This window comes from Cynara cardunculus (assembly GCF_001531365.2).
Source record: "Cynara cardunculus var. scolymus isolate 2C chromosome LG 16, CcrdV1, whole genome shotgun sequence".
Lineage (NCBI taxonomy): Eukaryota > Viridiplantae > Streptophyta > Magnoliopsida > Asterales > Asteraceae > Cynara > Cynara cardunculus.
In genome coordinates, this window is record NC_037543.1 from 3803161 (window position 1) to 3820335 (window position 17175).

The 17175-nt window shown below is 31.9% G+C and overlaps 3 protein-coding genes across 3 annotated transcripts; 2 read left to right on the top strand and 1 right to left on the bottom strand.

Annotated features, from left to right (window-relative positions):
- Positions 1–7706: 7706 nt before the first annotated feature.
- Positions 7707–10440, top strand: LOC112529605. The gene is made up of 2 exons (XM_025140931.1): positions 7707–7958; positions 10225–10440. The coding sequence occupies exons 1-2, from the start codon at positions 7707–7709 to the stop codon at positions 10438–10440; spliced, it is 468 nt and encodes a 155-aa protein (XP_024996699.1).
- Positions 10441–10615: 175 nt separating this feature from the next.
- Positions 10616–11266, bottom strand: LOC112529813 (late embryogenesis abundant protein 18-like). The gene is made up of 2 exons (XM_025141222.1): positions 11112–11266; positions 10616–11005 (listed from the first exon to the last, which is right to left on the bottom strand). Exons 1-2 carry the CDS (start codon positions 11196–11198, stop codon positions 10682–10684), a joined length of 411 nt encoding a protein of 136 aa, XP_024996990.1. The 5' UTR covers positions 11199–11266; the 3' UTR covers positions 10616–10681.
- A 2267-nt stretch (positions 11267–13533) lies between these two features.
- LOC112529359 (ferredoxin C 2, chloroplastic) lies at positions 13534–17019 on the top strand. The gene is made up of 6 exons (XM_025140620.1): positions 13534–13962; positions 14403–14466; positions 15381–15469; positions 15584–15652; positions 16479–16523; positions 16798–17019. The coding sequence occupies exons 1-6, from the start codon at positions 13696–13698 to the stop codon at positions 16840–16842; spliced, it is 579 nt and encodes a 192-aa protein (XP_024996388.1). The 5' UTR covers positions 13534–13695; the 3' UTR covers positions 16843–17019.
- Positions 17020–17175: the final 156 nt, after the last annotated feature.

Here is a 17175-nt window from a genome sequence, read left to right on the forward strand (position 1 = left end):
CGGGAAGTTCGTTTATGTTCGTTTATTTAATAAATGAACGAACAAGAACAATTTTTTTTGTTCGTTTAGTTAAACGAACGAACATGAACAAGAGTCTCGTTCGTTCATTTATGTTCGTGAACGTTCGTTCATTTACCGTTCGTTTACGTTCGTTCATTTACCGTTCGTGAACGTTCGTTCATTTACCGTTCGTTTACGTTCGTTCGTTTATGTTCGTTTATATATTAAATTTAATATACAATCTATTATTTATTTACTTTGAATTCAAATAATATTTATTTATGTTCGTTTAACCTGTTCGTTTATGTTTGTTTAGCCCGTTCGTTTATGTTCGTTCGTTTACGTTCGTTTAACATGTTAACGAACGAACATAAATGAACACGAACACACCTGATTTCTAAACGAACGAACACGAACACAAATATTTTCGTTCGTTTACCATTCGTGTTCGTTCGTTTGTTCGGTTAAGTTAAACGAACGAACATGAACAAGCCTCCGTTCGTGTTTGTACGGTTCTTTTACAGCCCTATACTTAGGGGCCATTTACCTAAATGCTTACCCGGTAAGTGCTTAACGTTAAGAGTCAACACTATAATTTTATTTTATTGGGTAAGATTGTTGAACTACAATCAACACGTATCATACACAACAATTTACCTGGTAACACACTTACCCAGGTAAGAGTCGTCACCCTCACTTACCAGGTAAGAGTCGTCACCCTCACTTACCGGGTAAGATTCTCCATCCTTATCATCGCTCTTACCGGGTAAGATTTTTGGCCCTTGTCATGTTCATTCAGTGAGAAAAATTACCCGATAAGTACTTACTAGGTAAGCATTTAGTAAACGGCCCCTTAATGTCAAATATTTTCATTGTTAGAAAGAACAAAAATAATTTATTTTCCGTTATCATTTTGAAGGGTTTTTCAAATTTGGGGAATTTCATTTTATCTCTCCTACTTTCTCCATTTTGGAGAATTTGTTGGAGCAAAAATTCCTAAAATCTCTATTTTTGAAAATTTATTGGAGAACTGTTATTCGAAAGCTCACATCATTTGAATTATTGTACAGAAATATTGATTCTTACCTTGAACTTTGTGTTAAATGACATTTGGTTAGTTTTTTAAGCTAAATATCTGATATTTATTATAAAAATATAAGAATTATTGATGTTGAAAAAATACATTTGACCCACAAAATAATAGACCGTTTACCAAAATGCTTATTCGGGTAAGCGCCTATCAAGTCACATTATTTTACTGGATGAATATGTCAAAGACCAAGAATCTTACCCAGTAAGAACGAATGCAAGGAACGAGAGTCTTATTCGTTAAGCGAGGGCGATGGTTCTTACCATAGTTAGCACTTATCTGGTAAATTGTTGTATACAATACTATTTTGGTGAATTAAAATCTTACTCTGTAAGTAAATGATAGCGTTGAATTTTGTCAATAAACAATTACCAGGGTAAGCGTTTGATAAACGGCCCATAAGTTATTAGACCATCTTCTAGAGATCCTTTATAATAAAGAACCACACGTCATATAATCTCTAAAAAGAATTACAATTAATCTAAGAGATTCTCTATTTCACATATATCAGTATTAATTATACTATAAAAATATTTTATAATTTTATTACATTAATATATATATTTTAAAGTTCAATCTCGTGGGTCAAAATTAATAAAACAGTCATTCCTTTCTCCTCTTGTCAAATTTTATAGAATTCTCTAAACTTGAAATTTTATTTTGTTTTATGTATTTTAGAGAACAATGTAAATTAAATATTGGATTAAAATAGAAAAACAAAGCTTTCGCTTTACTTATTTTAGATAATCTGTTGGAGATGCTCTTATTAGAACTATCATTATGGACATTTATATAGGTTCTTAACTTGATGAAATGAACTGGTGTGACAATAAAAAGTATAAAGAATAAGTTATTACTAAAACCTCCATTGTAGATGCTCTAATTTAATTATTTAGATTATAGATTATCGATTATTGATTAGCTGATAAATTAGTTATATTTAAATGATATTAGCTGATAAGTGATATAACAATGTAAAATGTACAAAAATTATATGTTGTATTTACGTCGGGAAAAGTCTAAAAAAACTCGAAGCAATTTAATGTTTAGAATTATTAAGTCATTTGATAATTTTTTTGGAACAAACAAGTCCTTGGACATTCAAAACCCTGTTAAATAACTTCTTCGACTTCTTAAAACCTGTTAGATACATATTTTTATAACTTATAAAACTGATTCATGTGGTAAAACAATAAATAAATAAAAAGTCTGAGAAAAGCCAATGGGCTTTTATAGTTTGAACGATTAAGTTCCTAAACATTTTTTGAACCAAAATAATACTTACATCTATAACAAATATACCAAAAAAATACTTACATTTACAAAAAAGTATTTACATTTAAAAAAGATTATTGATAAAATTTATTTTAATAAAAAATATGCCGTCAGTGATTTTTCAAATAATTTTTTTTAAATAAGAGTACTTATTAATTTATTTTGTTAAAAATAAATATATTCCGTTGGTAATTTTCCAAATTTAAAAAAATAAAATTTAAAAAAAATTAATGATGAATTTATTTTAACTAAAAATAAAATACATTCAATTGTTGATTTTCCAAATTAAAAAAATAGAAAATAATTTAATTAAATTACTGACGGATTAACAATAAAATTCAACTAGATACATAAATATTTTTAATCACAATTTACCGCTAAAATACAAACAGATAAAAAAATCATTTAATTAACGTTTTAAATTTTAAAAAAATTGGTCAACATTAAATATTTTTAATCACAATTTTAGTTTACCATCTCCGTCTTAAAATAAATATACCCAACGAAAAAGATACACAATTTTAATAATCCGTAATTGTTACACTTTTTAGTTAACTTGAATGCAATTTTACCCTTTTCGTCTTATAATAAAAATATAGTTATTAAATGTGTTGAAAAAAATACATGAAACTTACAAAAAGGGGGCTTTTAAAAGAACTTCCATTGGAGATGTTTTAAGGGTATAACAGAAAAGTAAATATTTCCTTTTAAAAGTGTTTTTTTTTTTGTCGTTTTCGTCTTATTGGGTGTCCGTCGTCGGTTTTTGTTGGATTTCGGTTATGACCTCCTTCCTTTCTTTGCCTTGTAGATAGTAGTAGGGATGCTCAAAATACCGATCAACCTGACCAATCCAACCCGAAAAAAAAATCCAACAAATTTCAACTGAAGTAACCTGACACATAGTTGATACAAAATTAGGTCAACCTGCATCTATTGGGGTGGAATTGAGTTAGGTTTATTTGAACCCAACCTGATGAACACAATGTCTTTCTATGCTATGGATTTAATTTGATTCTTAAGCCTTTTTGATTGACATATGTACATTAGATATTATACCAATTTATAAATAGTTATATTTAAAATTATATTACAATTTAAGGGTTGGGTTCTAGTGAGAATGGGAATTAAGACGAGAAACATAAAAAATGATCTTCACCCTTGGATGCACATTATGATGAGATGCACCAGATCAATTCTCACGTGATTCATGGTTGGGTATGAGATTAAATGTGATCAAGGGTTCAAATCCCTTCTTACACTTCTCATATTAACTCTCATTCTCACATGATCCTACGTCTACAATTTAAACCGTAATTTTACTTTCTTATTTGCATGAACCTTCAACTTTTTTTTTTGAGTTTGTTAGTCTTTTTTATATGTTATCATTTTGCTTTTACTTCGTTTAAACACAAACACTTAGCTAGATTGTAAAATGATGTACCAAAACCCGACCAACCAAACCTAACCCACACAGTTTGAAAAAGTTGGAAAAAATAAACCTCCGGAGCATATAAAAAAACTAATTTATATGCTAACTAAATCATTGTATTATTTAAATAAATTCAAAAAATAAACTAATTTATAACTGTAAATAATATTCTTATTTATATACGACGACAATTATTTAATAAATTTAAAGATTTTGTTAGAAACAATGTTCACGGAATCGAGTATCATGACACTTGTGAGGTATCTGATCAACAAGATTCCGTTAAGAATTGGAATGGAATTGATCAATTTCCATTTTACTGTTCGGTTTACATATGTAATGGAATTGAATTTCATATCTAATTTTCTTGAAAAAGACAAAACTACCCCCATACATAATATATAATATATGTATAACATATTATATAACAGGGAAAAGTCTAAGAAAAACTGTTCGAATTTTATAACAATCACAAATTCGACATACTTATTTTGTGCATAATAATTGGGTTTGCAGTTCCACTCTTGGACTCTAAAACAAAGGAGTTGTTTACCCAAACGCTTACACGGTAAATACTTATCGATAAGAGTCAACACTCAAGTTTACTTTATCCAGTAAGATTGTAGTCCATTAAAATGGTATCGCGTGCAATAATTTTACCTGGTAAGCGCTTACGCGGTAAGAGTTGACACCCTGGCTTACCGGGTAAAACTATCCATCCCTATCATTGCTCTTACCAGGTAAGACTCTCCCCCTTCCATGTTCATCTGGTAACGATATACATTTACCAGACAAACATTTAGTAAATGACCCATAAATCAAAGCAAACAAACTCGATATATCTCATATGAAATTTGTACATAGTGATAAAATGTACAAATTAAGTTCCAAAAAGTATCGGTTTTTATCATTACTGGTCCCCGAAATAACTGGCGGTATGTGACCATAAGGCCACGTCTAACCAATTGTTTTTCGAGAGGGTGTCCTAGATCATGTATAAACTAATCCTTGTAAATTATGGCTGTAAGATGTCAACTCTGATAAATCTAATGGTTACAATTAATTGTTTTTTTTTATTAACCTGGATATCCAACCCGCTATGCGAGCCGACTAATCCTAGGGCGACCACCTGCTTTGCAGATAGCCCATAGTCACCGCATTTGAACCTCCGTGGCCACAAGAGGATTTTTATTTCTCCTCGGATTTGAACCTGGAACCTCCTGGTACTTTTAACCTTTAGAGCCAAACTCAAACCAATTAGGCATCACCCTTGTAGTTACAATTAATTGTTTTAGACGTCTGGAATCGAACTCAAGACACATGTGATATTGTTATTTGCTCGTTTTTCCCTATTTTTAAATTTTAATATTTCATTATTTATTATTATATTCTATTCAATGCTATATAAAAAATTGAATTTTCTAATAGTTTATTTAAGAAATACTTTTAACTTTAATTAATTTATTTTAATTTATCTTTTTTAAAATAATCAGTCTGTGTTATACAATATAAAATTTCAATCTGCATAAATTTATCTTTTTATATTTTTTACAGCAAGGTGTCTAAATAAAAACATATTTTTGTTTACGTTTTATTATTCGTCAAAGTCACCGACTATAAAAACGTAAATAATACGTCAACTAACTTTTGTAAGAACATCTTAATACATTAAGTATTTGTCGAGTCATAACCCCTTAAAAAGAAACGAACTCATTTTACAAGAACACAACTCCTTGTCTCGTTTCTTGTTTAACTCTTGTTTTTTTTATCGTTCTGTGATATTTTTGTTAAAATATACATGTCGTACAATCTTAACATTTACGGGTTTAAGTTTGATATTGCAGGTTTGATGTAGATAAGGGTTGAATTTGTAGAAGTGGAAAACTAGGAGGACTCTGTTGCTTATGTTGAGAATTTAGGAGGTAGCAGAGCTTGATTAGATAAAGTTGAAGGGCTAAAGTGTAATTTATTGTTATATACAATTTTTGTAAGAAAATTATTATAAAAACCTTATTCTCTTTAAATTACTATACAAAAACATTGATTTTTACTTTGAATTTGGTGTAAATTGACAATTTGTTAGTTTTTTTTTATATTATATTTTATTGAGTTTTACATCCAATACATACGAAAGATTTTATGAGAATAAAAGTTAAAATGAGAAATATATGAATGGATCTAAACCCTTAATCAATTTAATATCATCTATCCATGAATTACGTTTATCATGAGAATTAATCTGATGCATTTCGACATACTATATTAGTGTTGATCTACAAGTAGGATTAATCTAATGGTAGAGATCTATTCTTTAGTTTCTTATCATAACTCTACAATATAATAATATAATAATATATATATATATATACACACACATTTAATATACACGAGACTTAGGGTGTCCATGAGTTGAGTTGATCGGGTTGAAGACATTTGAATAACCCAACCTAATGCTTGTGGTTTGAAAAATCTTAACCCAATCCAACTCAACCCAAACTTGTACGGGTTGGTCGGGTTGATACTTTGATGCATTAAAATACCTTGAATATGTTATTTCTCTTCATAGTTTTTTTTATTATCAACCATTTGATATAATTAACAATTTATTCATACTTCTTACGTATATCACATTCAGTTAATTTTCTCAATTTACATATATATATATATATATATATTCACAATTACCGAACATATTTATGAATGAGTTATATAGAAAGAAATGAAGAATAAATTGAAAATATATATATGAAGAGCGTTCATAATAGTGTAATTGTCTACTGTATATATTAATATAAACTCAACAATCATATTAAATCCAAGAAATAAAAAAACATCGGGTTCATCGAGTTAAGTTGAGTTCAGATAATAGTAACCCAATATCAATCCAATACCTACGATTTAAAATTTTTACAACTCGATTAGATATCAGGTTGATTTGTATACATCAAATCGCAACATATTCCCATTTTTTCACCGACTACCATTTTAACTGCAACAGTCGCTTCTCCTCCCCCCCGAATTGCAGCCCCAAACTTTACAGATTCTTCATCCACCTGGTAGCGTTTGGTACGCAGACTGGACTGGACGGGACATGATGGGACAGGACGGGACAGGACAAGATTAATTGTCTGTCCTATGTTTGGTACGACTAGGACAAAACATGACAAAACTGTTAAAATGACCATATTACCCCTAAATATTGTTCAATGTTATTTTATATCATATAATGATTGTAAAATGACAACAAATCAACCAAAATATATTTTAATTACATAGTTTTCATGGATCACCTCGGCTACCTCTGCACAAGAATTCGACTTTACAATCAAAAGACTGAGAACTCACAACCAAAGCTCCGTGAACAAGAGCCATATCTTGCTCATTGTGTTACTTACAGTTTTACTCTCATTGGGCAGGGTGATTTTTGAAAAAGGAGACTGGAATATTGTGGTGACAAAACCACAAAATTATAACAAGTGTATCAAGATTCTCCAGCTTAAATAAGACCAAATCCTAATAAAAAAAACCCATGAGTAGCAGGTTGAACAGCAAAATGAAAATAAAAAAACGATGACTTACATGGAAGAAGAACTGACGGGTGTTGAAGGAGGCTCGATAATTGTGTTGGATAATTAAGTTTTCTATTAGAAGAAAAGGGTAACATAGTCATTTTATTTTTAGTCCCATGTTGTTCCACCTTTTTTGGTGGAACAAAAGTTATTAAGTTTTCTCTCATGAAATTTAAAAATAGTCTCATCTTGTCATATGTATTTTTTGTCCATGGCATGCCAAACATGTGACTATTTTTTTTGTCCCGCCCCGTCCCATGTAGTCTGCATATACAACTCCCAGATTACATGCGTCTATAGCTCCAATTTTTGTTCATATTTTTACTCCATTTTGGATGATATAATGAAGTCTGTTGTAGTAAAGTGGATTCTTGCATTTCTAGGATTTGGAAATCACCAAGTCAACGGAGCTTCTGAAGATGCAAAGGATGTTAATGGCCACAATGATTCGAATTCAGTAGAAGAACCACCTCATCATGTTAACAGTAATCGCCATCGCAAAGGAATTAGCGTTTCGGTTCAAGTTCCCGCCGATAGACCTCACGAAATCGGTCCAGTTATAGTGCCGTGCCCCGCCGGCGATGGTGGTGTTCAGGTAATTTCTCGATTCCTATTTCAGAATCCAGTTATATAGATTACAGTTATTGCTTATAGAGTATGCTTCATTTTGCATTCAATTCCTTCGATCAAAAGGTAAAATCATGAAGAAATGTGGCTTGCTTCAAAACGATTCCATATCTGACCAATTAACAGATCATTATATCTTGTAGATGTCCAATCATTTCAATTACATATGCTTGATTGGACTAATGTTTGGTCTTTCACAATTTTGTGTCAATTAAAGAGCCACAAATTCATTTTGTAGATAGTGAAGGGTTGGATCTTGCTTTACTGATTCTTTGCTCTATATGGTATAAAGCAAAATTACAGTTGATATTTAGGAACCATGAACCATGAACCATGAACCATGAACCATCCTTTTGTGAGTATTTATCTATTCATGATGAATAATACTCGCAAAACAGGTGGTTTGTATCTTCTCGGTGTTCCTAACATATTTAAGGTTTCTAAGGGGTTGTTTGGTTGGTTTTGTATTAAGTTCTGTAAAAACTATCTGTATGGATTAATCTGTTACCATATATATTGGGATTTTTTGTTTGGGAAGGTTTTTTTGCACAGATGGAAGGGGATAGAAATCACCGGTGCCAAATTCACAGTCTCATTCCTGTCCACCAATAAAATTAAGACACATCAGATTTTTGTTTATTTTAAACATCTTTAATTCATGTTTACTTTTTGTCTCTGCTTATGTGTATTCATTTGATTGGTGGACATAAACAGGACATGGAAATTTGGGATGGCTGATTTTTATCCAATGAGAGGAATATGTTTTTTAATTGGGGGAGACACATTTAAAAAAAAAGTTGACTTCTTCATTAAGCTCCTTCTAAAAGCCAAACAGATAAGCTGAAAATCCTATTAAACTTATTAAGTTGTTAACAGACAAATACTAAATCAACCGGTCTGTTTATGCGACCCCTCTTTATCATTAGAAAAGTAGGAAATATTGCTTACGTAGTAATAAATTAATAGTATGTGCTTAATTCACATGCGAATATCTTTGTTTACCCTGTTTCCATGGCATTTAAATATTTAAAACTTGGAAAAAGTTCAAAAAAACCCAATGGACTTTACTGTTTGGAACGATTAAATCCTTGGACAATTTTTTGGAACAAATAAACCCTTGGACTTTCTAAAATCTGTCAAAAAAACCCAATGGACTTTACTGTTTGGAACGATTAAGTCCTTGGACAATTTTTTGGAACAAATAAACCCTTAGACTTTTTAAAACCTGTTAAATAAGTCCTTGAACTTTACAAAACCTGTTAAATAAGTCCTTGGACTTTACAAAACCTGTTAAATAAGTCCTTGGATTTTCTAAAATATGTTAAATACATTTTGTTAGTGAAAAAGGTATGAAAAACAATGGATTTTCATATTTTGAACGATCAAGTTCATAAATATTTTTTGAACGAAAAAAGTACTTACTTAAAAAAAACAAATATACCATTCTCATTACTATTCGTAAAATATACAAAAAATGAAACCAAAGCATAATAATCTGCATACACATTTTGGACATAATTTTACCAAAAGTTAAACGAAAATATATACCAAAAGTTGAATCAAAGTATGTAACAAAAGTTGAACCAAAGTATGTAACAAAAGTTGCGCAAAGAAAATACTAACAATTGCGCCAAATATACCAAAAGTTGCGCCCAAAAATACCAACAATTGCGCCAAATATACCAAAAGTTACGCCAAATATACCAAAAAATACCAAGGGTTTATTTGTTCCAAAAAATTGTCCAAGGGTTTAATCGTTCCAAACAGTAAAGTCCATTGGGTTATTTAACAGATTTTAGAAAGTCCAAGGGTTTATTTGTTCCAAAAAATTGTCCAAGGGTTTAATCGTTCCAAACAGTAAAGTCCATTGGGTTATTTAACAGATTTTAGAAAGTCCAAGGGTTTATTTGTTCCAAAAAATTGTCCAAGAGTTTAATCGTTCCAAACAGTAAAGTCCATTGGGTTTTTTTGAACTTTTCCCTTAAAACTTTAAGTTTTAAGTATTAAAATAAGAATCAACTTTAAGTTTTAAGTATTAAAATAAAAATCAAGTTAAAGTACGATATTTTTTCATGGAATTTGCCCTTCTAACATTAATACATATCTCGCTTTAACCTCTAAATAACTTTAACTGACATCGTAAATTTGAGATCTTTAATTTAACCCTTTTTTGGTACCACCACCATTCTCATGAACATATTGCAAGCTATTTTTGTTGTCATAACGGTAATCAGGGCCTAAATTGGCATACACGACGGCTGAAAATAGACGAAGATGGAGACGTTGCAGACGAGTTCCTCGAAGAGATTGTTCCAGAAACATCTCACGGTTTACATCACCCGACACTCTCCCAAGTTTCAAGTCAAGCTAAGCGCCAAGTCTGTGAAAGCAACAGGCCCACGCTTGTCACAAGAAGGAACGGTTCAGTGGTTCGTGAATGTTGGCGCTAGACCGCAGCTCGTTTGATACAAGGTGGTTCGATTCTTAATGGCCTTTTTTGACATAGAACTGTACATCACTCGAACTTCCAACTTCATTAGGTCTTTCAAGATTTCTTTATATTCAATGAAGACCTCAATGAAATATAACTGTTTGGTAATTGTTTACAAGGTTTCTGCCCCCGTGTTTCTTGCAAATACCTTAAAACATATTATTGACTAAATTACAACAAAAAAAGCAACGCAAAAGAAACTAGATATGTTTGTTGTGTTTATGGACATGTCCTCCTAGAGGGTTTGCTGGGACGGTGGTGGGTATCGCTGTTCCAGGAATAGTTCCGGTGGTGGTGGTGGTGGTGGTCGTCTGGCCCGCCGTACCAACAGGTGTCTGGTGGTGTCCACCGTAAGCTCCGGCCACCGTGTCATGACCAACCACATGGTGTTTCCCGTGTAGCTTCTCGGCGGCATGGTCAGCTTTCTCGAGATGCAGATTCATGTTGGCTTCTGCTTCCTTAGCTTTCCTCCGTTGGTGTGCTATGTCTTTATCTTCATGCGTTCTTGCAGTTGCTTTCTCCGCCTGCATGAACATCAAAGATTCATATGTGAATAAAGAATGGTGTACAAATATAGATGCAGAAAGTACAAGTGATTGATGCATGATTGAAGGAGAGTAGGATAAGCACCTTTTCTTCAAGATTGGCTTTGTAGGTTTCGACATGGGCTTTGGCTGCACTGGCGGCATTGCTCACTTTCTCTTTTACCGAATGCATCCTTTCTCTGTTGTCTGTCTGTAATAAGCTTTCCTTTTTGATCTGATGATTGAAATGATGGTCTGGAAAAAGATCATCGTCGGCGGCGCTTTTTAACTACGATGATACTGCTACGTGTCGCACATGCAAACAGTTGATATCTCAGTGCGCGCCACCTGTTAAAACGGATAAACAAAAACCTTCATGTTGATACGGTGATCTGGGATGAAAATCATCTATTTCAATTTCCCATCGTTCATTTATACACGGTATTTGCACAATATAATAATATATATTTTAATTTTAATGTTTTATTTTATATTTTAAATTTATTAATGTTATAATACAATTTTATATAGTTTTAAGAAAAAATATTTTTTATTTTTAAATAAAATATAAATTTGAAGATATTATAAAATTTTGATAAAAATAAATGATATTAGTATTAAATTAACTATCTAAAATAGTTAATTCGATTTTTTATTATAATTTAATTWAAGTTTAATAATGAATTAATTTATTTTTGATTTAATAAAATAATTTTTAAATTAATAATTAAGTATTCTGTTAGAACTCAATAATTATCCTAATTATATTTTGAATAATTTATAATTAAATGAGATATTTATCCTTTAAGATTATGTTTATCGGCAATTAGTTACACGAATTCAAATATGAAGTTTTAATAAGTTATATTTATGCATAATTTACTTATAGTTTTGAATTTTAAGTAATATGCATTAATAAACAGTACTTCATACATAAAAAATAATTTTTATAAGTTTTTTCCAAATACTTTATAATATAATATAGATATAATATATGTAAGTAAATAAAAATAAATTAAAATAAATTAAATAAATTTAAAATAAATAAAAATAAAATATGTCTTAATTTTATTGGTGAGACAAAATGTACCTAATGTTTTGGTAAAAAAATGTGAATGACAGAATTATATTAAATTTTTTAATAATATAATAAACGTTTAAACCTCTAAAAGAAAGTATGTTTAATATTAATTATAATTATTTTTGGACATTATTTTAATTTTAATAATATAATTAGTCGATCAGATCAGGGTTTAAAATAACCAATTAAACCAAATAAATTAAAAAAATATATATATTATATGAGGGTGGGATTTGGACACGAAAACACAAATAAATTACACTTTAACGTAATCCACACGTGTAGTTTAATTTATACATGTTATTATGATGAAAAAAGAGTCAAACAATCTATAACGCTGATACAATACAACCGTAAATTCTATGTAGGATTATTCATGGAAATAAACAATTTTATTTTCTAATCAAAAGGTCTTCGACTTAACGATTTGTGAATTTTTGGCATCGTAGGAGGTTAAAGGTTCCAACCTCATCATAGGTAAGGAGGATGAGTGAGATTATTTGTACAATTTATTTATATACTTTAAAAAAAACAACTTTATTTTTATATATAACAAATTACCGGAGTCCTTCATTTTAATTATTGAATTATTTCCAAACAATCTCTTAAGGGTACGTTTGGTATACAGACTGGGTGGAACGAGACGAGACAAAAATAAATAGTCTCATGTTTGATGTGCCATGGGACAAAAATGAGGTGGGACAACATGAGACAAAAGTAAGATTGGGTAGGACTATTCTTGAGTTTTTATGTTCCACCCAAAAAGGTAGAACAACATGAGACTAAATTTGAAATTACGATATTGCTCTTATTATTTGATATCAAAATACAAACCTAATTTAATTGCATCATTTTCCTTCTCTTCCACAGCCTCCATTCTCGATTCCAACCTCCGTTATTGAAATGTTAAACTTTTGACGGTGTTTTGACAAATGTTATTTACAATTGTTGTGTTTAAACTTTTAAAATTATGTGCGTATTTAGAATTTGTGGTATGACAAATGTTTTTATATGTGGTTTTGGAATGTTAAAAAAAGTACTGATATCATAGATTAAATAATTTAAATATGTTTTTGGTTGATTTGTTGTCATTACAATTATTATATGATATAAAATAACATTGAACAACATTTAGGGGTAATATGATCATTTTAACAGTTTTGTCCTGTCCTGTCCTAGTCGTACCAAACATAGGACGAACAATTAGTCTTGCCCTGTCCTGTTCTAGTCATACCAAACATAAGACGGGCAATTAGTCATCTCCCGTCCTGTCCTATTCCATTCAGTCTGTGTACCACACACTGCCTTAGTGTATTAAGTCGAATTAAAATTTATAATTTTAATATTAAAAATAATTTTAATTAACTTTATTCAAATTAAAAATACTCTTAAAATTTTATTAGTTTTATTTATTAAATTTACATTTTTTTAAAATTAAATTGAGACATTTCTTCACCATTTTTTAACAACTTTTTAATGGAAATTCTTGTCTTACCTTGAAGCCAAAATAACGGCCAATTAGCAGAGTTGATCGGATAAGAGTGAAGAAGACAACCACTCAACTACTCACCGGAGCTTCCACCAACAAAAATCCGCCCTTTTGATTCCGATGGACCTTCAAGCGCCCTGCAATATCTTCTGTACCACAAATTACCGGACTCCCTCACTTTTCCGACAATGTTCGCTGTCGAGAAATGCGATTAACTACAACACGAGTTCCTCGAGATGTCGCCGTGGTACGACGTCATCGGAGTTTCAAGTTACTACAGGAATACCCCGTCCCCCACGCATATCCGTTGCTTCATCGGCTCCAAGCCATAAGGTCACTGTTCACGATAGACAACGAGATGTGGTGCACGAATTCTACGTTCCAGAGGTAATCGCTAATTACAACTGAAACTATTAATCTTCAACTTAAATATAGTTCCTAATTCGTTATATTTTCTCATAACCAATGGATACCTGCGGCGTGGTTTGTACGAAATACTAAAAGTTGAACACTGTAGGTGTGAAATTTGGGGAAAAATCCATTAGAATTGGAAAATACTGGGCTGGACATCGAATTCAATATGTAACTTTTTTTTCTACTATTAGAAGAAGCAATTCCTGTTATGTATGTATCAATTTGAACATAGAATTTTGTTTTTTGAATGGTCAAGTAATCAGGCTTTGAATTTGCAATGGTATAATGTTTAATCATATAGAATAACACCAAAATCTAGGGTTCGTCCATTCGTTGGTTATCTATGGAGCTCGACTTTATGCAATATTATGGTTTCAGTTAATTGCTGTATAATGTATTGGTTAATTTTGCAGGATCAATATATATTGCACACAGCTGAATCACAGGACATATCATTGCCATTTGCTTGCAGGCACGGTATTGTTCTATATTTCATGTTATTCCTCGAAGCTAAATTTCCTCAGGCTAATAAGCTTATACCATCTATGTCAATACCATTCGAATCTACTTGGATATGCAGATTTTTGTGTATGCTATGTAATGTTTTGGTATGCATGCTATTTGTCCATAGGATCATAGGATGTATAGCATCATAAAATTCACTATAAATGTATTGATGATTGCATGATTCGACCATTGTTTCTGTAGTTAGGGCAGACTCAGGAGAGTTAGCAGGAGAGATAATGAACAAGGATGAGGTGCTTTTAGAGTAGCTTCAATGTGTCAAAATATAGGATGAGAATTCAAATCACATATGAATGAACTTCAAATTAATGTTCTTGTCTATCCTGTTATCATTGGGGGACAAAGTGTTGCTTGTGTGATGATATGGTGTTGCCTATGCACAGTATATGTATGCTTTGCTGGGAGAACGAGATCAAGAAATTTTGCGGTTCTGCTTCATGATTTCTGGCTGGTGCATTTTGCCTAAATTATCATTTGGCTTCTTGTTATTCGTTGATGCTGAAGAGGCTCGGTAAAAGCTTCGTTATGAGCCTTCAAATTTGACTCACATGAACCACCATCCTAATTCCCAAGCTGTTCCCATGTGGCATGTCAATGTCAATAGTATACAACCTTAGTTTTGTGTTTTTCGTATACCATTTCTTATTTTTTGCAATATTACTCACTGTACATTGTTTATTGGGAAGACCATAAGACTGCATTGAGGAAAAGATGCATCTGTTTATATTTTTAGACAGTTTAATTGTGAAGGTTCACCTTCATTTGATCTACATCAAGACTGTTTTTTGCACCCTTTGCGTTTTGTTACTTCAAGGTGTGTCCATCTCCGTTGTTCATAAGTAGCTGAAACATATCTTCCATGACAGGTTGTTGTACTAGTTGTGCTGTTCGTATAAAATCTGGAGAAATTAGACAGCCTGAAGCGTTAGGGATATCTGCAGAACTGAAAGCTAAGGCATGTTGTTTCTCTTCCATGATTAATTTAAATTATCACCTGTTTCTACCTTCATTTGATTCAATCTAATTACATTGAATGCAAGTTCATAAAAATCTGCACACCTTTTTGTAGGGTTTTGCACTCCTTTGTGTTGGTTTCCCAAGTTCTGATGTTGAAGTTGAAACGCAAGACGAGGATGAGGTAAATTATACTTTCACCGAACCAATATTAACAAGAGCAGCTACTTAATGCCACCACTCTCACCTCCCAAGGATCCCTCCTAATATTTTACTGGGCATGATTATATCAAATTGAACTGTTGAATTCTGATAATTGGGGGTATGTAGAATAGAAGAGCATTTGCTGGGATAGAGTAAGAACGGTGGTTAGGGATAGCGATAATTATTATGGTGGTAGTGAGTAGTGATGTCGGATGGTCGTGTGGTTGAATGCCCATGGTGGTTGTCCTGATCCTAATGTGGCTGGTGCTTCAATGATGGCATCAGTACAGCAGTTGACGGTGGTAGACCTGGTGGTTGTATCAAAAGGGAAATAAGCATGGCTGCCTTAACTTGAAAACCACAAAAACAAACCATAAGGGTGGTGCCTGATTGGTTTGAGCTTGGCTCCAAGGTCAAAAGTACCAGGAGATTCCAGGTTCAAATCCAAGAGGAATAAAAATTCCCTTGTGACCATGAAGGTTTAAATGCAGTGACTTCGGGCTATCTGCAAAGCAGGTAGTCGCCCTGGGATTAGTCAGCTCGCATAGCGGGTTGAATATCCAGGTTAATTAAAAAAAAAAAAAAAAACACAAAAACATCTTTTTAGCATTAAGGGTTTTAGCCCATAATTTGAAATGTGGTTTTTTTCTGATGAAACTATCTAATAAACACATCCGAATCATTATCATCGGCCCTGGTGAATCATCTTACATACGACGGTGGATTAAACAACTTCCAATATCTTCTTTTCTTCACTGAACTCGGCTTATTTGGCTAACCAAATATACCATCCATGACTTCTGCAGGTATATTGGCTTCAATTTGGACGTTATTTTGCACGAGGACCTATTGTAAGTTTCTAAATAATCAATATCAGAAAATTCTTGCCCTTTCCTTTTTCTTTTCGCTCACACTTTTGCACAAGCTGGTAGTTTTAACGGAAGCAATTGTTTTACCCAGTCTGCATACGTGATACATCCCACTCTTCCCAGACCCTGCTTTCGAGCTGGATATAATGGGTTTGTTTAGTTTGGTTTTATGAACCAAAATATTGTTGCGATGGTTCTAATTTCATGGTTGGTTATTTGATGGGTATCTTACGTTTCTCATCGATAATTGGTGCAGGAAAGGGATGACTATGCACTCGAACTCGCCATGGGTGACGAGTAAGCTCTCAAATTAGATTGTAAATTATAAGGAAATCATTCATTAAGTCAATATTAATATGTTCTATTTTGTAATTCCTCTCTCTTTTTGAGAATATTTTTATACTGTTAGGACATTGAGAAGCTCTGCTGTTTCCTTTCAAAGAGTAGTAATACATATGACATATTTGGCCACTTGATCATATGCATATTCAGTAGAAGAAGCTTGATTTAAGTTATTAGAATACAAGGGTATACTTGTACTTTCACTTCTCTTTTTAGGTAGGAGCGATTTGGTATATAGGATTAGTATAAATACAAGATGTATTTCACTTGGTTTCATTACAATTAGGTCTCA

What these genes read in the sequence shown, in the direction of transcription:
- LOC112529813 (XM_025141222.1), bottom strand. Translation starts at nt 11,198, where the DNA reads ATGCATTCGGTAAAAGAGAAAGTGAGCAATGCCGCCAGTGCAGCCAAA. An exon ending in AAGCCAATCTTGAAGAAAAG is followed by an intron (nt 11,006 to 11,111) that starts GTGCTTATCCTA and finishes ATGTTCATGCAG; the next exon opens with GCGGAGAAAGCAACTGCAAG.
- LOC112529605 (XM_025140931.1), top strand. Translation starts at nt 7,707, where the DNA reads ATGAAGTCTGTTGTAGTAAAGTGGATTCTTGCATTTCTAGGATTTGGA. An exon ending in CCGGCGATGGTGGTGTTCAG is followed by an intron (nt 7,959 to 10,224) that starts GTAATTTCTCGA and finishes AACGGTAATCAG; the next exon opens with GGCCTAAATTGGCATACACG.
- LOC112529359 (XM_025140620.1), top strand. Translation starts at nt 13,696, where the DNA reads ATGGACCTTCAAGCGCCCTGCAATATCTTCTGTACCACAAATTACCGG. An exon ending in GCCATTTGCTTGCAGGCACG is followed by an intron (nt 14,467 to 15,380) that starts GTATTGTTCTAT and finishes CTTCCATGACAG; the next exon opens with GTTGTTGTACTAGTTGTGCT. An exon ending in CTGCAGAACTGAAAGCTAAG is followed by an intron (nt 15,470 to 15,583) that starts GCATGTTGTTTC and finishes ACCTTTTTGTAG; the next exon opens with GGTTTTGCACTCCTTTGTGT.